This window comes from Bos javanicus, chromosome 4, assembly GCF_032452875.1.
Source record: "Bos javanicus breed banteng chromosome 4, ARS-OSU_banteng_1.0, whole genome shotgun sequence".
Lineage (NCBI taxonomy): Eukaryota > Metazoa > Chordata > Mammalia > Artiodactyla > Bovidae > Bos > Bos javanicus.
In genome coordinates, this window is record NC_083871.1 from 15,120,666 (window position 1) to 15,140,849 (window position 20,184).

The 20,184-nt window shown below is 39.4% G+C and overlaps 1 protein-coding gene across 1 annotated transcript in view; it reads left to right on the forward strand.

Moving 5' to 3' along the window:
* SDHAF3 (succinate dehydrogenase complex assembly factor 3) overlaps positions 1-19,977 on the forward strand; it is an 87,145-nt gene extending 67,168 nt beyond the window's left edge. The window contains exon 2 of the mRNA XM_061413512.1: positions 19,737-19,977. Coding sequence (XP_061269496.1) covers positions 19,737-19,940 — 204 coding nt within the window. The 3' untranslated portion in view covers positions 19,941-19,977. The remainder of the gene's footprint in view (positions 1-19,736) is intronic.
* The last annotated feature ends 207 nt before the right edge of the window (positions 19,978-20,184 follow it).

The window sequence follows — 20,184 nt, forward strand, 5'->3', positions numbered from 1 at the left end:
GCATACAGTCCTTCCTCTTTACTCGTTTCACTCTGCCCTGCACACTCTTCCCTCTCTGGCAACTACTACTCTCTTCTCTGTGCCTATGTGTTTATTTCTATTTTTTCTGTTTGGTTTGTCTTCACTTATTTTGTTTTTTATATTCCACACGAGTGAATCATATGGTGTTCGTCTTTCTGTCTGACTTATTTTGCTTAGAATAATACCCTCAAGGTTTATCTCTTTTGTCACAAGGCAAGATTTCATCTCTTTTGTGACCGAGTGGTTATAGACACACACACATATACACACCCCGTTTCTTCTTTAGCTATTCATCTGATAATGGGCATTCGGTTTTTTCCATCTTTTGGCTGTTGTATAGTATGCTGCCATTAATATAGGGAAGCACATATCTTTTTGAATTAGTGTTTTCATATTCTTTGGATAAATTTCCAGAAGAGGAATAGCTGGATTGTTTGTCATTATTCAGTTGCTGAGTCCTGCCTGACTCTTTGCGACCCCACGGACGGCAGCGTGCCAGGCTTTCCTGTCCTCTACTGTCATCCAGAGTTTGCTCAAATTCACATCCATTGAGTCAGTGATGCTATCTAACCGTTGCATCTGTGCTGCTCCCTTCTCCTGTTGCCTTCATTCATTGCCAGCATCAGGGTCTTTTCCAATGAGTGGACTCTTCACGTCAGGTGGCCAAAGTATTGGAGCTTCAGTTTCAGCAGCAGTCCTTTCAGTGAATATTCAGGGTTGATTTCCTTTAGGATTGACTGGTTTGATCTCTTTGCAGTCCAAGGGACTCTCAGGAATCTTCTCCAACACCACAATTCAAAAGCATCAATTCTTTGGCTTTCAGCCTTCTTTATGGTCCAGTTCTCACATCCATACATGACTGCTGGAAAAACCGTAGCTTTATGGGCCTTTGTCAGCAAAGTGATGTCTCTGCTTTTAAATACCCTGTCTAGGTTTGTCATAGCTCTTCTTCCAAGGAGCAAGCCTCTTTTAATTTCATGGCTGCAGTCACTATCTGCAGTGATTTTGGAACCCCGGAAAATAAAATCTGTCACTGCATCCACTTTTTCCCCTTCTGTTTGCCATGAAGTGATGGGACCAGATGCCATGATCTTAGTTTTTTGAATATTGAGTTTTAAGCCAGCTTTTTCACTCTCCTCTTCAGCTGGATTATATTGTAGTTCTGTTTTTTTTTTTTTTTGCCTAGTGGTTCTGCCTTTATTTATTTATTTTTTAAATTTAATTTTTAAACTTTACACAATTGTGTTAGTTTCACCAAACATCAAAATGAATCCATCACAGGCACACATGTGCTCCCCACCCTGAACCCTCCTCCCTCCTCCCTCCCCACACCATCCCTCTGGGTTGTCCCAGTGCACTAGCCCCAAGCATCCAGTATCATGCATTGAACCTGGACTGGCATCTCGTTTCATACATGATATTTTACATGTTTCAATGCCAGGAGTCTCCATACTGTTTTCCAAAGTGACTGTACCAATTTACTTATTGCCAGCAGTGTAGTGTTTTCTCCAGATCCTTGCCAATGCTTGTTTTTGACAATAGCCATTCTGACGTGTAAGAGGTAATGTCTCATTGTGGGTATGATTTGCCTATCCCTAATAGTGATGTTGAACATCTTTTTAGTTTGATGTCCCATTCCGTCATTTTTACTTTTGTTGCTTTTTGCTTGAGGAGACATATCCAGAAATATATTACTAAGACTGATGTCAGAGTGTACTGCCTATAGTTTTTGTTTAGGAGTTTTATGGTTTCAGGTCTTACATTCAAGTCCTTAATCCATTTTGAGTTAATTTTGTGTATGGTATAAGATGAGGGTCTAGTTTCATTCTTTTGCATGTGACTATCCAGTTTTGCCAACACCATCTGTTGAAGAGACCGTCCTATTTCTGTTGTATAGTTTTGACTCCTTTGTCATAAATGAGTTGACCACATATAAGTGTGTTTACCTCTGGGCTCTCATTTCTGTTCCATTGATCTATGTATCTGTGTGTTTTTTTTTTTTTCCCTCAGTTTCCATTTTTTTTTTCCCCTGTAGTTTTTGCTTCGGCTCTGGATTTCTGTTTTATAGTTACGATGAGGTTTGTATAGAATGTCTCATAAGTTAAAATAGTCCTTTCTCTGATGATAGCTTCTTGTCTTCATTTGCCTATATGGGTTCTGGCCTTTTCCTCTCCTCTGCCACCCTTGTTTTTGTTTTCTCAAATTATCCTTTTTTATGTTGTGAGTTTATTACCAAATCGAAGTAGCTATAGTTACTGTTACTGCTTTTTTTTCCTCTTTAACATTTATGCTTTAATGTTTTTTTATTTTGTGGAAAAACCTATTTTGAGGCTTGAAACTTCTAATGCAGTTCTGAGAATATAAAGAAGTATTATATTGTTTAAAAAAATAATAGATGTCCATCAGCAGATGAATGGATAAGAAAGCTGTGGTACATATACACAATGGAGTATTACTCAGCCATTAAAAAGAATACATTTGAATCAATTCTAATAAGGTAAAATAGCCTTTATCTGATGATAGCCTTGTCTTCATTTGCCTATATGGGTTCTGGCCTTTTCCTCTCCTCTGCCACCCTTGTTTTTGTTTTCTCAAATTATCCTTTTTTATGTTGTGAGTTTATTACCAAACAAGTGCCAGTAGTTATGTTACTGCTTTTTTTTCCTCTTTAACATTTATGCTTTAATGTTTTTTTATTTTGTGGAAAAACCTATTTTGAGGCTTGAAAGTTCTAATGCAATTCTGAGAATATAAAGAAGTATTGTTTAAAAAAAAAGCAAACAGGAAAGTAATGTGTAATATAGTATTATTAACTAAAGTATAGATTTTTTCAGATTTCACAAAATTTTATGCTTGTGTCCATTATTTGTTTTCATACCTTATTCAAAATTCTGCACTCTGGTTAGTTGCATAGAGCAACTCAGTTGCATGCCACAAGTTCTGATAAATTCTCTTTTCACTTTCATTCTGTTACAGGTATTTTCTAATTTTACTTGTTATAGCTTCTTAGATACACCCATCATTTAAAAATGGACATTTATTTTCCAAATACATGGGATTTTTAAAGTATCTTTACTAAATTTTCATTTAAGTGCATTCTTCTTGGCAATCACCTACTGTGTTTTTTCAGTCTTTTAACTTTATCGAGGCTTCCAGTGGCTAAGTCAAAGATCTCTCTTGATAAGTGTCACACTGCACTTGAAAATATGTAAGTTACTTTTGAGTATCTTTTGATACTGATTTCTAACATAATTCAGTGATAAGAGAACAGACTCAATATGATTTCAGTACCTTTAGACCATGAAATTTTTGCATCTTGTGTTATGTCCCTGAATGTGTTCCAGTGTCTCCTGATTTGTAGTCTCTTGAATAGAATTTATATCAGCTGTTGTGTGAAAATTGTATAAATCTTAATTGTGTTGAATTAGTTCATAGTACTTTTCAGGTTTATATCCTTCTACTTCTCTGTATGTTCATTCTATTAGTTTTTCAAAGTTTGATACTGAAACTCCCAACTAAAAATCTTAATTTTCTACTTAAAAAATAATTATAATATATTGTAGAACTATATGTAATTTTGTTCTGTATTTTCCAAGTCTCCTATAAATGTGTTATAATACTTTCATAATTTAAAAGAGAAAAAACACCTGATATAGAATTGAAATCTTTGATTTTTGCTTACTCATCACTTTATTCAGAGTCCTCTGTACTCTTGTCTTTTGTTTCTTGTAGAAGAGCTCCTTTCTGCATTTCTTGTAAGGCAGGTCTGATGTTGAACTCCTTCAGCTTTTGTTTGACGGGAAAGTATTTGTCCTGCATACCTGCATAACTTTGCTGGCTAGAGGGTCTTTGGCTGACAGTGCTTGTCTTTGAGAATTTTGAGCTTTTCATTTCACTGTCGCCTGGGCTGTGGCATCTGCTCCTTTCCTAGTGGTGGTGCCTTTGTCGGTTACCATATGTTTTTTTCCTGGCTGCCTCTAAATTTCATTATTGACTTTGACAGTTTTAATATAGTGTGTCTTGGAGATGTATTTTTGCACTGAGGTGATTATGTGTTCTTGTAGGTTCATGGACTTGTATATCCAATTCCTTTTGGGGATTGGGAAGTTCTCAGCTATTATTTCTTCAGACAAACTATGCTTCCTTCTCAGGTGCTTGTTATCCTAATGTTGCCTTTCCTAAAAGAGTCAGATAGTTCTTACAGAATTTCTTCTTTTTAAAAAATATTTTACTTATTTATTATTGAAGAGTATTTGATTTACAGTATTAGTTTCTGCTGTACAGCATTGTGAATCAGCTATACATATGTCCACACTTTTTCTGATTATTTCCTCTTATTAGGTCATTACAGAGTATCAAGTACAGTTCCCTGTGCTGTATATTACAGTCGGGTCCTTATTAGTGATCTGTTTCATATGTAGTGGTGTATATATGTCAGTCCCAATCTCCCAGCTTATCCCTGCCCTCCCACTTTCTCTCTCAGTAAACCATAGGTTTGTTTTTTACATCTGTGACTCTTTCTGTTTTGTGAATAAGTTCATTAATACTTTTTTTTAGGTTCCACATATAAGCAGCATCATGATATCTGCTTTCCCTGACTCACTCAGTGTGACAGTCTCTAGGTCCATCCATGTTGCTGCAAAGGGCATGATTTCTTTTTTCTCTTTTTGATGACCTATTCCTCTGCTGGTTCATTTGAAGTAGCAAACATCTTTCTTGTTTAGGTAGTTTTTGGTTTGGGTTTTTTGTTTTTGTTTTGGTTCTAAGGAGTCAACAGTTTAGAAATTAGAGTCTTTTGTTTGCCAGTGGGTGGTACTATAACACAAACTTTTTGTTTTTCTTAACCTTAGCTGCCTCTGGTTATGTTTGAGCCTTGGCACTGTGCACCTCTGTCACAGGTGTTGCCCATTGACATTGTTGGTGTGTTGCTGCTGTGGCATTGCTGGCATTGCCACCTGGGACACTGGATGGTGACTGCTTCTGCTGTGTCCAGGATCTCTCAAGCCGCAGGCCCTGCCGCAGGTGGGGAGGAGCTGGGGCAAGGTTGCCCTTGCTGTGTCTGGGATTGTTGTCTTTGCAGGCAGCACTGCTCTGGGCAAGGGGTCAGAGTTGTGGGTGCCTCTGTACCTGAAGGAATGGCGTCATAGGCCCCTCTGCCACTGCTGTCCAGTTATTTGTGACCATGAGAGCCACTGTGGCCAGGAGGCTGGAGTCACATGTGCTACCTCCTCTGCTGCTACTGGCTTCCCTAGGGCTGTGGGCTCAGCTGCTTCAACCAAGTAGCTGGAATGGCAGGCACTGCCTTTGTATTCTGGAGAAGGCAATGGCACCCCACTCCAGTACTCCTGCCTGGAAAATCCCATGGACGGAGGAGCCTGGTGGGCTGCAGTTCATGGGGCTGCTAGAGTCGGACACGACTGAGCGACTTCACTGTCACTTTTCACTTGCATGCATTGGAGAAAGAAATGGCAACCCACTCCAGTGTTCTTGCCTGGAGAATCCCAGGGATGGGGGAGCCTGGTGGGCTGCCATCTATGGGGTTGCGCAGAGTCAGACACAACTGAAGCGACTTAGCAGCAGCAGCAGCAGCAGCCTTTGTATTCCTCTGGTCTGTTTCCTCTGTGTGTTCCAGTCTACCCACCTTTAGGTGTTCAGATGTGTGAAACTCTGGCATCACAGCGTGTTGGGCAGAAGTACCTTTGTTGAGTGCAGATGTTTAGTGGTTGCAGATTAAAGGGGAGAGACAAAGGTAGCATCTCACTTCATCACGATGCTTTCAGTATCACTCATTACTGGTGGTGTTAATCGTGATCATTTGCTCAGTCTTCTAGATTTCTCCACTGTTAAGTTGATGTTTTTTCTTTATTGATTCTAAGACTGGGGTTGTTTGTTTTTGTCTTTTCAGAGTCTCCATTTCTCTAATGGAATTTCCAGAGTGATATTTCACATATTCTGTAAGTTGTCTTAAAAGTAGAGGCTTATTCCGTACAGACTGATTTTCAGTGTAGGTGTTTAAGTACTTCCATCAGGTGGTGGTGGTTTGGTCGCTAAGTTGTGTCCTACTCTTATGACCCCATGGACTATAGCCTGCCAAGCTCCCCTGTCCATGGAATTTTCCAGGCAAGAATACTGGAGTGCATTCCCATTTCCTTCTCCAGGGGATCTTCCCAACCCACGGATCAAACTCAGGTCTCTTGCATTGCAGGCAGATTCTTTACTTACTGAGCCACCAGGGAAGGTACTTCTATCAGGAGGCCATGATATCTGATTGTTTCTCTTGTGTTATTCCTTTAGTTTTTTAGGTCTCAAATCTGGTTTAAAAGAAAATCAATACAGTTTATTCGTAAAAAAATCTTTGCCAGCATTTTGCTGATACTTTGATGTAATTTTATTACACTGATAGCTTATTTTTAAATCTTTTAAAGTCATATTATAAAAGATCCTGTCTAGTTTGTTCCCAGTAATTCAGTGGTATCAGTTGATTTCAGACTATAGACAAGTTGAATTCATAGGTAGAGAATAAAAGTACAATGAAGTCATAACTAGTCTCTCAAAATATTTGTAATTATTATCCCTATAAGACTAGGTACCCTGGTACTCTAGGTCCTCTGCTTTTTCAAAAACTCTAGTGAGAAGCAGAATTAGCAAGCCACACTTAATTTGCCTTTTTGGTAACAATTTGTTATCATAGCATGAAGGGTAGTTTTTCTCGTTACAAAAGTTCCCTGACGTGTTTCTGTAGTTTACTGCTGTATTAGTTTCCTGGGACTGCTGTGACAAATTAGCACAACTTGGTGACTTAACAACGGAATTTTATTCTCTCACACAGTTCTGGAGGCTGTATGTCCTAATCAAGACATTGGGGGTTCTCAGCGAGAATCCGCTTTGCTGCTCTTGGCTTCTAGAGGCTGGGGGCATTCCTTGACTTGTGGCGACACCATCCTGTGTTCACGACACCTGCTCCTCTGGCGTATCTAATTTCTCTCAGCCTCCCTCCGTTAAGAACATTTGTGATGATATTTAGAGCACACCAGGATAATCTCCTCGGTGCAGAGATTCTTAATTTAAATACATCTGCAGACTGTGTGCTGTATAAAGTAACACTCACTGGTTTCAAGACTTGTTATCTTTGGAGGACACCATTCAGCCCACTACATCTTCTCTCACTATACTCAAAGACTCTTTCTTTGTTTGACGGCTTTCCTTAATGTCTTTTTTGTCTTAAAATCTGTCTTATCTGATATATAGCTACCCTAGCTTTGTTTTGGTTTCCACTTGCATGGAATATCTTTTTCCACGTGTCTTTGTGTGTCCTTAAAGCTGAATTGAGTTTCTTATAGGCAGCATATAGTTAGGTCCATTTTTTAATCCATTCAGCTCTCTGTATCTTTTGATTGAGTAATTCAGTTTATTTACATTTAAAATAACTATTGATAGATATGGACTTACTATTGACATTTTGTTAATTGTTTTCTGTTTTGTGATTCTTTGGTTACTTTTCATGCTCTCTCCCTTTGTAATCTGAGGATTTTCTATAGTGGTATTGTTAGATTTCCTTTGTCTTTTGTGAATCTCATAGATTTTTGCTTTGTGTTTACTGTGAAGCTTATATGAAACATTTCAGGTTATTTTAAGCTGATAACATCAAATGCACACTAAAACTCCACGCTTTTCACTCCTCTACTCCATGTTTTCTATTTTTGATTTCACAATTTGCACCATTTTACCATCTGTATCCATTAATAATTTTTAAATACTTTTGTGTTTCAACTTCATACTAGATTTATAACTGATTTATCCACCATCATTATAACATTAGAGTATTCTCAGTTTGGTGGCACTAATGGTAAAGAATCCACCTGCCAATGCAGGAGACACAAGACATGCAGTTCCAATCCCTAGGTTGGGAAGAGCCCCAGGAGAAGGAAATGGCAACATGCTCCAGGAAAATTCCATGGACAGAGGAACCTGGCGGGCTACAGTCCATGGGGCTGCAAGGAGTCGGACACAACTGAGCACCCTATACTACTACACTACTTACCTTGACCAGTGACATTTGTGTTTCTGTGTTTTCCTGTTATTTATTAGCATCCTTTTGTTTCAGCTGGATAGGTCTTTTATCAATTCTTGTGAGGCTGATCTAATACTCATGAACTCTTTCAGCTTTCATGTCTCTGGAAAACTTTTTCTCTCTCCTTCAATTCTGAGCTGGGTAGAATATTATGAATTGACTTTTTTTTTTCTTTTTTCTTTTAGCACTTTGCAGGCAAGAAGAAAGTAACACAATGTAGTCAAAGTACCTACTGAAAAATCTGCTTAAGTCTTATGGGTGGTGTACATAACATAACAAGTTTTTGTTGTTGTTGTTGCTCTTAAGATTCTGTCCTTTAATTTTTTATAATGCTGACTTTGAAAAATACATAATGTGAGAGTTATGAGTTAAGTTTTACTGGCAATATGAGGACTATAGCCCAGGAGATAGCGTTTCAGATAGCTCTGAGAAACTAGCTCTGAGAAACTGCTCCAAAGAGATAAGGGGAAGGTCAGTATGTATGTGATCTTGGTGAAGAGGGAATACTTGTAATCAAGCACATATTTTTTGCAGAAGAGATTTCTCCTAGTCACGAGGAGCAAACATCATCATGAAGGAATTTAGTGCTTTTCTGGATATGAGGAGATGCAAGAATTGGGCTCCTGAATATATCTATGTGAAGACCTGTTCTGCCAGTTTTCCAGAGCACAGAGTGCCTCATTTCTGCCTCCACCCTGAACTCCCCTCAGGGGTGTTGAAGGTCAGCAGCTGCAGTGGCCATGACTTAGTCTTGTAGAGGTAGGTGGCAAGTGCCCACGGCAGGTGCCGGTTTGTAGTTGACAAGTTAATCATAGTGTGTCTTTGTCTTATGGATTCATCTTATGGAACTTTCTGGGATTCCTGGCTCTGGACATTTGTTTTCTTTTCCATGTTAGGGAAGTTTTCGGGCATTATTTCTTTAAATATGCTTTCTCCCCCTTTTCTGTCTTTTCTCCTTCCATTATCCCTGGTAATGCAAATATTGATTCAAAGATGTTGTGCCAGAAGTCCCTTAAGCTGTCTTCACTACTTTTCATTTTGTTCCTCTGAGTGGATGAATTTCACTGTCCTCTTGTGGAGTTCACTCATCTTTCCCCCCCTGCTATATCATCTAATCTGTTTCTGAACCTCTCTGTGGAGCTTTTCATTTGTTATTGTATTCTTCAGCTCTGTGATTTCTGTTTAGTATTGTCTTATATTTTTCTCTTTGTTGAGATTCACTTTATTCATGCATCATTCTCCTGACCTTGATAAGCATCTTTATTGTCATCATTTTGAGCTCTTTATAAGGTAAATCACTTATCTCCATTTTATTAATAAGGCTTTTCCCCTGGGGTTTTATCTTGTTTTTTATTTGGAACATATTTATTCATTTTCTTGGACTCCGTGTTGATTTCTGTGCATTAGATAAAACAGTTAATTTCCTCCATTCCTGAACGAGCGGCCCTGTTTAGGAGATGAAGCTTATCGTTCAACCTTCCCTGTCTTTTGTCTCTGAAACTTTTGCGATTGTCTAAGGAGCCCTCTGTGTCTTAATGGCTCTGGGTACTTGGGGTGTGCCAACTCATATCAGTGTCCCGAAGTGGGATCTCAGTCAGTACCTCGATGCACACTGTTTAGAATTTGGGCCATCAGGCAAGGGCTTTAGAGTATGCAGATAGATCTCTTTCAGGGGAAGATTGGGAGGTGGACGTTTCTGCCTACTCTGTCTGCACGGAAGCCCTGGATGGTGGTTACCGATTGTTCCCTCTTTTACTAATGTCCTTCTGAAACAGTGAAAGCAAGCCTAAGTGGCCACCAGAACCAGGCTGTCAAGAGATGTGTCCTCTTGGCAGCAGCTATGAAGATTGGGACAGCAGACCTGTGTGCAGGCTGCTTTTATAGTTACTGACAACCTGGGAGCATGGGACAAGCTGGGAGTGTACCAGGATGGTGCCCGCCTATTTGCAGATCCTCAGGGCTGAGATGGGGTTTATGGGGAGAATGTCTCAGCCTCTTACCTGTTTCACTGTGGATTTTTTTTTCTTATTTATCCAGTGTGTAAGAGTCATGCAGCTAGTTTCTGCATTGTTTTTCAGAGGGAATTGTTCCATATGTAGTTGTGGATTTGGTGTGTTTGTGGGAAGAGAGGCATTCAGGAGCCTTCTTTTGTTACCTATCATCTTTAACTGGGACCACCTCTTCACACTTCTTTGTGAAATGCATTTCTAGTTTTCTCAAGAAACATAGAGTTGCACTGAAACATATGCATTACCATGTGTAATATAGGTAGTGGGGATTTGCTGTATGACACAGGGAGCTCAACCCGGTGCGCTGTGACAACCTAAAGGGGCAGGATTGGGGGAGTGCAGGGGTAGGGAAGATGGGGGAAGGAGGTTCAAGACGGAGGGGACATACTTATGGCAGGGCAGAGCCACAGGAGACATGGGTTAGATCCCTGGGTCCGGAAGATCCCCTGGAGGAGGGATGGCAACCTACCCCAGAATGCCATGGACAGAGGAGCCTGCTGGGCTACAGTCCATAGGGTCACAGAGGGTGGGACACGACCGAAGTAACTTAGCATGCACACATGGCTGCTTCATGTTGTAATGCAGAAACCAACACAAGGATGTTAAACAATTATCCACCAGTTAAAAATAAAATTTAAAAAATTTAGATAAGCATTAGTTTGTTACCTTATTATAAATTATACACCAGTGAAAATATTCTGGTATTTTACATTTTTAAACTTATAAGTGTAAAATTAGAAAAAATTCCAAAATATACAGGAAGAAGAAAATTATATACATGTGTGTATCCACCACCCACATTTAATACTGACATTTTACAGTATTTGCTTTAGGTTAGCCTTTTAAAAAGCAAATTGAATACTAAAAGTACAGCTAAAACTTTATCCCAGTCTTTGCAGAATAAGGAAGGAGGAAATCAGTGTCCTGACATTGGTATCTCTTTCCATACTTGTTTTCATTTATTTTGAGTATATGTATATATCTACAAAGAATATATATTTTCTATACATGTGGTCATACTGTTTATACATTTCTTTATGATTTTAATTTATGGATCCTTTTCAACAATCTGACTACTATATGCCTAGGTGTGTCTTCATTTGAATCTATCTTGTTAGGGGCTTGCTAAGCTTTATGAACCTATATACGTAGTTTTCAGATATTGATTTTCCAAAAATATTTTTGCCTCATTTTCCTGTGGGATTCCACCGAAACATGTTTTTGACACTGTCCCACAGATATTTGATCTTAAGTTCATTTTTAATAGCTTTCCAGATTGGACAACTTCTCTGTTATACTTTCAAGTTCATTGGATCTTTTCTCAATGCCAGTATGCTATTAACATTCAGTGATAATGTATAACATTCAGTGTATAAACACCCACAGGAGACTTGCCTGTGGGTGTCCGGGAGTCTCTGGTGAAGGTGTGGGTCGGTGGTGGCCTGCTGCGGGGCTGGGGGCATGGACTGTAGCAGTACATGCATGGGATCTTTTGAGGGAGGTCACCATTATCTTCATTACCTCCACCATAGTTTGGCCCCAGGTAAATAGCAGAGAGGGAACACAGCTCCACCCATCAACAGAAAATTGGATTTATGATTTACTGAGCATGGCCCCACCCATCAGAACAAGACCCAGTTTCCCTCTCAGTCAGTCTATCCCATCATAAGCCTCTTATCCTTCTCCATCAGAGGGCAGACAGACTGAAGCCACAATCACAGAAAACTAACCAGTCTAATCACATGGACCACAGCCTTGTCTAACTCAGTGAAACTATGAGCGATGCCATGTAGGGCCACCCAAGATGGACAGGTCATGGTGGAGAGTTCTGACAGAATGTGGTCCACTGGACAAAGGAATGGCAAACCACTTCGGTATTCCTGCCTTGAGAACCCCATGAACAGTATGAAAAGGCAAAAACATACGACACTGAAAGATGAACTCCCAGGTCAGTAGGTGCCCAATATGTTACTGGAGATCAGTAGAGAAATAACTTCAGAAAGAATGAAGAGACAGAACCAAAGCAAAAACAACACACAGTTGTGAATGTGACTGGTTATTGAAAGCAAGGTTTGATGCTGTAAAGAGCAATATTTCATAGGAACCTGGAATGTTAGTCCATGAATCAAGGCAAATTGGAAGTGGTCAAATAGGAGATGGCAAGAGTGAACATCGACATTTTAGGAATCAATGAACTAAAATGGACTGGAATTGGTGAGTTTAACTCAGATGACCATTATATCTACTACTGTGGGCAGGAATCCCTTAGAAGAAATGGAGTAGCCATCGTGGTCAACAAAAGAGTCCGAAATGCAGTACTTGGGTGCAATCTCAAAAACGACAGAATTATCTCTGTTCGTCTCCAAGACAAACCATTAAATATCACGGTAATCCAAGTCTATGCCCTAACCAGTAATGCTGAAGAAGCTGAAGTTGAATGGTTCTATGAAGACCTACAAGACCATTTAGAACTAACACCCAAAAAAGATGTCCTTTTCATTATTAGGGACTGGAATGCAAAAGTAGGAAGTCAAGAAACACCGGAGTAACAGGCAAATTTGGCCTTGAAGTACAGAATGAAGCAGGGCAAAGGCTAATAGAGTTCTGCAAAGAGAACACACTGGTCATAGCAAACACCCTCTTCCAACACACAAGAGAAGACTCTATACATGGACATCACCAGATGGTCAACACCGAAATCAGATTGATTATATTCTTTGCAGCCAAAGATGGAGAAACTCTATACAGTCCTCAAAAACAAGACCGGGAGCTGACTGTGGCTCAGATCATAAACTCCTTATTGTAAAATTCAGACTTAAATTGAAGAAAGTACGGAAAGCCACTAGACCATTCAGGTATGACCTAAATCAAATCCCTAACGAATGTGGGATTATACAGTGGAAGTGAGAAATAGATTTAAGGGACTAGATCTGATAGAGTGCCTGATAAATTATGGACGGAGGTTCGTACATTGTACAGGAGACAGGGAGCAAGACCATCCCCAAGAAAAAGAAATGCAAAAAGGCAAAATGGTTGTCTGAGGAGGCCTTACAAATAGCTGTGAAAAGAAGAGAAGTGAAAAGCAAAGGAGAAAAAGAAAGATATACCCATTTGAATGCAGAGTTCCAGAGAATAGCAAGGAGAGATAAGAAAGCCTTCCTCGATGATCAGTGCAAAGAAATAGAGGAAAACAATAGAATGGGAAAGACTAGAGATCTCTTCAAGAAATTAGTTACCGAGGGAACATTTCACGCAGATGGGCTCAGTAAAGGACAGAAATGGTAGGGACCTAACAGAAGCAGAAGATATTAAGAAGAGGTGGCTAGAACACACAGAAGAACTATATAAAAAAGATCTTCACGACCCAGATAATCATGATGGTGTGATCACTCACACTCACCTAGAGCCAGACATCCTGGAATGTGAAGTCAAGTGGGTCTTAGGAAGCATCCCTATGAACGAAGCTAGTGGAAGTGATGGAATTCCAATTGAGCTATTTCAAATCCTGGAAGATGATGCTGTGAAAGTGCTGCACTCAATATGCCAGCAAATTTGGAAAACTCAGCAGTGGCCACAGGACTGGAAAATGTCAGTTTTCATTCCAATCCCTAAGAAAGGCAATGCTAAAGATTGCTCAAACTACCACACAATTGCACTCATCTCACACACTACCAAAGTAATGCTCAAAATTCTCCAAGCCAGACTTCAACAATATGTGACCTGTGAACTTCCAGATGATCAAGCTGGTTTTAGAAATAAGGCAGAGTAACCAGAGATCAAATTGCCAACATCTGCTGGATCATCAAAAAAGCAAGAGTTCCAGAAAAACATCTACTTCTGATTTATTGACTATGCCAAAGCCTTTGTGTGGATCACAATAAACTATGGAAAATTCTGAAAGAGATGGGAATACCAGACCACCTGACCTGCCTTTTGAGAAATCTGTATGCAGGTCAGGAAACAACAGTTAGAACCGGACGTGGAGCAACAGACTGGTTCCAAATAGGCAAAGGAGTACGTCAAGGCTGTATATTGTCACCCTGCTTATTTAACTTATATGCAGAATACATCATGAGAAACGCTGGGCTGGAAGAAGCACAAGCTGGAATCAAGATTGCCGGGAGAAATATCAATAACCTCAGATATGCAGATGACACCACTGTTACGGCAGAAAGTGAAGAGGAACTAAAAAGCCTCTTGATGAAAGTGAAAGAGGTGAGTGAAAAAGTTGGCTTAAAGCTCAACATTCAGAAAACGAAGATCATGGCATCTGGTCCCATTACTTCATGGGAAATAGATGGAGAAACGGTGGAAACAGTGGCAGGCTTTATTTTTCTGGGCTCCAAAATCACTGCAGATGGTGACTGCAGCCATGAAATTAAAAGATGCTTACTCCTTGGATAAAAAGTTATGACCAACCTAGACAGCATGTTAAAAAGCAGAGACATTACTTTGCCAACAAAGGTCTGTCTAGTAAAGGCTATCGTGTTTCCAGTAGTCACGTATGGATGTGAGAGTTGGACTATAAAGAGAGCTGAGCACCAAAGAATTGATGCTTTTAAACTGTGGTGTTGGAGAAGACTCTTGAGAGTCCCTTGGACTGCAAGGAGATCCAGCCAGTCCGTCCTAAAGGAAATCAGTCCTGAATGTTCATTGATGTTGAAGCTGAAACTCCAGTACTTTGGCCACCTGATGCGAAGAACTGACTCATTTGAAAAGACCCTGATGCTGGGAAAGATTGAAGGTGAGAGGAGAAGGGAACGACAGAGGATGAGATGGTTGGATGGCATCACCGACTCAATGGACGTGAGTTTGAGTAATCTCCAGGAGTTGGTGATGGACAGGGAGGCCTGGCCTGCTGCAGTCCATGGGGTCACAAAGAGTCGGACATGACTGAGCGACTGAACTGAACTGAACAGTCAGTGAAGATTTTTAAGTTTCAGACAGTGCATTTAAGAGTTCTAGAGTTTTTATTTGGTTCTTACAGTTTTTTGCTTGTGCTGAGGTTTCTCATCTGTGCATTTATTATGACCATATTTTCTTTTATGTATGTAAACATATTCATAATAGCTACTTTAGAATCCTTTGCTGCTAATTTTAATGTCTGGATCATTTCAGGCATTGTCTTTTCTCTTGATTATCGGTCACATTTTCTGTTTCTTCATGTTTCTTGTGATTTTAGATTTTTTTCTGGACACTGTGATGATATATATATAAATTGTAGAGACATTCTTCCACTATATTCTTTCAAAGTGTATCGAATGTTGTTTCATCAAGCAGTTAACTTGGTATAACTCGTTCTCTAAATTCTTTTTTATTTATTTATTTATTTATTTTTAAAATTGTATTTTATTTTTAAGCTTTACAATATTGTATTGGTTTTGCCAAATATCGAAATGAATCCGCCACAGGTATACATGTGTTCCCCATCCTGAACCATCCTCCCTCCTCCCTCCCCATACCATCCCTCTGGGTCGTCCCAGTGCACCAGCCCCAAGCATCCAGTATTGTGCATTGAACCTGGACTGGCAACTCGTTTCATATATGATATTATACGTATTTCAATGCCGTTCTCTAAATTCTGTGTTCACCTTGACAAGAACCACTGGAAGAATTATCTATTAGTTCTTTTTGCCTTAGCTGAACTTTGTCCTGGGCATACATAGTTAAGGGGTTAACTAGAGATTTTGTCAGAGTTTATTTACAGAATTTGGGGATCCTCTTTTGCAGTTCTTTTTCTGAGATTTCCCTTTCTTATTTTTCAACTCCTCCTGTTCTCCCACACTGCTGTGAGTCCTCAGTCACCTTGCAGTACCAACTGGCATCTTCCCTCAGGAAAAAAGTCATAAAAATGGCAACCTGACCCAGTGTTCTCTGCCATTCTCCATTCTGTCAAATCCTTTCTACTTTCTGACTGGTTGCTCTCCAGCGTCTTTGGATTGCTGTTGGATTATGTTTCGTCTGGACTTCATGTTACCTGTAGAAGGGTTGGTCTGAGAGAAGGCACTCCTCACATAACTTTTCTTTTTAGTGTGGTAGAAATATATTTAAAATTTGCCTTTTAGCCTTTTAAGTGTACATTCAGGGGCGTTAATTGCATTTACAGTCTTGTTCATCAGTTCTCACTGTCTTTACCCCAAACGTTTTCTTATCCAAATAGAGACTGTGTCCCAAAAGCAGTGCATCTCCACCCCCTCTCCCCCACCCTCTGATAACCTCTAATATACTTTCTGTCTCAATAAAATTGCCTGTTTGACATATTTCACATGAGTGGAATCCTACAATATTTGTTCTTTTATGTCTGGCTTATTTCAGTTTTAGCATGATGTTTTCAAGTTTCATCCATGTTGTAGAATGTATCAGAACTCTTTTTAAGCCTGAATACTGTTCCATTGTACAGATAGGTTTTATGTATCCATTGGTCTGTTAATATCCATTTGGGTTGTTGCCACATACTTTCTGTGGTAAATAATGGATGCTGTAATGAATATGGATGTAAAAGTGTCTGTTTGAGTTCCTGCTTTCATTTATTTAGGGTATATATCTATTAGTAGAGTTGGATTATATGGTAATTCTTTAACTTCTTGAGGAACTGCCAAACCGTTTTCCACAGTGGCTATACTATTTTATATTCCTACTAGTAATTACAAGTTTGCAGTTTCTTCAGATTCTCGCCCACATGTATTTTCCTTTTATTTATTATTATAGTCATCCTAGTGGGTATGAAGTGGTGTCTCATTGTGATTTTGATTTTTGTGTCTCTAATGACTGACTTGGAGAAGGCAATGGCACCCCACTCCAGTACTCGTGCCTGGAAAATCCCATGGACGGAGGAGCCTGGTAGGCTGCAGACCATGGGGTCGCGAAGAATCCGACACGACTGAGCGACTTCACTTTCACTTTTCCCTTTCATGCATTGGAGAAGGAAATGGCAACCCACTCCAGTGTTCTTGCCTGGAGAATCCCAGGGACGGGGAGCCTGGTGGGCCGCCGTCTATGGGGTCGCACAGAGTCAGACACGACTGAAGCGACTTAGCAGCAGCAGCAGCAATGACTGACTATGTTGAGTGTCTTTTCATGTTCTTGTTGATGGTTTATATATGTTTGGAGAAATGTCTATTCAAGTTTTCTGCCCATTTTCTGAGTGGTCTTTTTTATTGTTAACTTGTCGGAATTCTTCATATATTCTGGTTATTAAATGCTTATCAGACATGGTTTGCAAATATTTTTTCCCATTCTGTATTTTTCCCACTTTGAGTGTCTTCTGATGCACAAAAGTTTTTAATTTTGATGAATCCAATTTATCTAGTTTTTCTTTTCTTGTTTATACTTTTGCTATATTTTAGACTCCACTGCCAAATCCAAGGTCATGAAAATTCACCCATTTTTTTCTAGGAGTTTTATGATTTTAGCTCGTTTGTTTATGTTTTTCATCCATCACACAGCATTAATTTCTGTATATTGTGGGAGGTAGGGATGCAGCTTTACTCCTTTGCATGTGGAAATCCAGTTTTCCCAGCAGTATCTGTTGAAGAGATATTCTTTCCCCCCATTGATGGACTTGATTGCCTTTATCAAAAGTCAGTTTGCCATATGTGTAAGGGTTTATTTGTGAACTCTCAGTTCTATTCCATTGGTGTATATATCTACCCTAAAGCCAGTATCACACTATTTTGATTATTTAGTGTAACTTTGTAGTAAGTTTTAAAATTGAGAACTGAATACTCCAACAGATTGTCTTGGCTATTCAAGGCTTCACATTTTCATATGAATTTGAGTTTTGGTTTTTCCATTTCTATAAATGAATAACTTCTTAAAAAACTTGCTCTTTGGATTCTGATTACTTTAGAGATTTAATCAGGTCAATACAGACATTTAATTCACATAATGGCTTATAAAGAAGTGTCTAAACACTTGTCCTTTCTTCTGTTGAAGTACAATTGAATTGTTTCCAGTGTTTTGCTTTTATAAACAATGCCATAATGAACATTCTCTGCTTGATACTTGTCCATGTGTTGGAAAGTTTTGTTAGGACAGTAGTTCTCAACCTGGGCAGTTTTGTCTGCAAGAGAACATTGGCAGTGTTTGGAGACGTTTTTGACTATCAAGACTGAGGAGGAGTGCTACAGGCACGTAGCAGGTGGAGAGACCAGAAAGTGAAAGTGAAGTCGCTCAGTCGTGTCCGACTCTTTGTGACCCCATGGCCTGCAGCCTGCCAGGCTTCTCTGTTCATGGGATTTTCCAGGCAAGAATACTGGAGTGGGCTGCTATTTCCTTCTCCAGGAGATCTTCCCAACCCAGGGATGGAACCCAGGTCTCCCGCATTGTAGGCAGATGCTTTTACCGTCTGAGCCACCAGGGAGAGACCGGAGGTGCTGCTAAACATGCCACAGCGGTGGAGCAGATTCCCACCCACCCAACTACAAAGCATGATCCAAATTATACAATTTGTAAATAGTACCGAGGTTGAGAAACTCTGCTTTGGGGCATATACTTAGAAGTGGGATTTATAAAGCCCTAGAATGCTTCCCTGGTGGCTCAGATGGTAAAGAATCTGCCTGCAAAGTTTGAGACCCAGGTTCGATCCCTGGGTTGGGAAGATACCCTGGAGAAGGAAATGACAACCCACTCTAGTGTTCTTGCCTGGAGAATCCCGTGGACAGGGGAGCCTGGTGGGCTGTGGTCCATGGGGTCACAAAGAGTCGGACACAACTGAATGACTAACACTTTGACTTTCAGGATGTGTACAGTTTTTTTTGTTATTATATTAATGGATTTCTATAAAATATGAAGAAGATATTATTTCCAATTCAAGTAAAGGTTTTATTTGGAATACCTGGAATTAAAATGAAGGTTTCTTTGGTGATGCTGGTAATCCAGCAGTTATAAGCAATTTAATTGTCTTAAACCAGATGAAATAGCAGCATTATCCAGAGTTCACTTAATTTGTTTACTTGCCCAGAGGGGGCACATAATTTTTTAACTTTGTGAACTGTACTTCCTGCCTGATTACAATGTTGATTTTAGAGTAAGAATCTGCTGCTAATTAATCTGTGCTGAACAATGGTTGACTGAATGAGAAAAAAATTACAGTGTGAAAAATGTAGAATTTTTTTTTCTGACAAAGATGTTTGTTAAATATTGAAAGCTTAAAGTTTGAAAAGTTTCTCTCTGTGATTTAAATTGGTTTTTAAATTGAAGACAGAGGAATGAACCTTAAGAATTTCGAGACTCACTTTTAAGCCTGTAAGACCCATAGTTCTGCATCTGAAAATGTGATGGGATTTATGCCTGGAAACTGTGTGCTTTTGTGTACGTGCCATTTTGCATATGATTTTGGGTGGTTTATGTGTGTTCCCGAAGCCTGTTCGTGGACCACTCCTACTCCCTTTGAAACTTCCAGATTTTCAGATTCAGGACTTTGGTAAAATTCTTAAAATGCTAATAATAAGATACAGGGTATTTGAAATTATCACTGAGTAGTGAAGACACAGCTATATATTGTTCATGTCTGATTTGCCAAATGCATAAGACTCGGTGGTAGAATTAAGTCCTTCAATGTGAAATGAATGAATACAGATCTTATTTTAATATCTATAACCTTCATTTTTTGTTGTTGTTGTTCTTTTTACTAGGCATATGCAGCAGTGCTGTGGCAACAAGCTAATGAAAGCAGACAAGATTCAACTGAAAAAGCGTGTTTTGGAATCTCCCTACCAGAAGAAAAACTTAATGACTTTCGTGATGAACAGATTGGACAATTGCAGGAACTGATGCAAGAGGCCACTAAACCCAACAGGCAATTTAATATCACTGAGTCTAGGAAACCAAAGCTTTAGTCTATATAATAAAGCTTAAAAAAGCATTTCAAGTTCAGAGCCCTCTAATTGGTTTTTAAAATTTGTTTCTTAAGCATTTAGGTTTTGAGAATGCCTGGTGTTAATGAAATATTCTTTTATTTGGGGATATTTTGAATGTTGTAATATACAAATCAGGATCATGAGTGGATGAAACTACATTTATTGAAGTAGTAACAGTTGCTGGATAGGATTTGTGTTTTGGACTACATAAGAAAGAATGGTT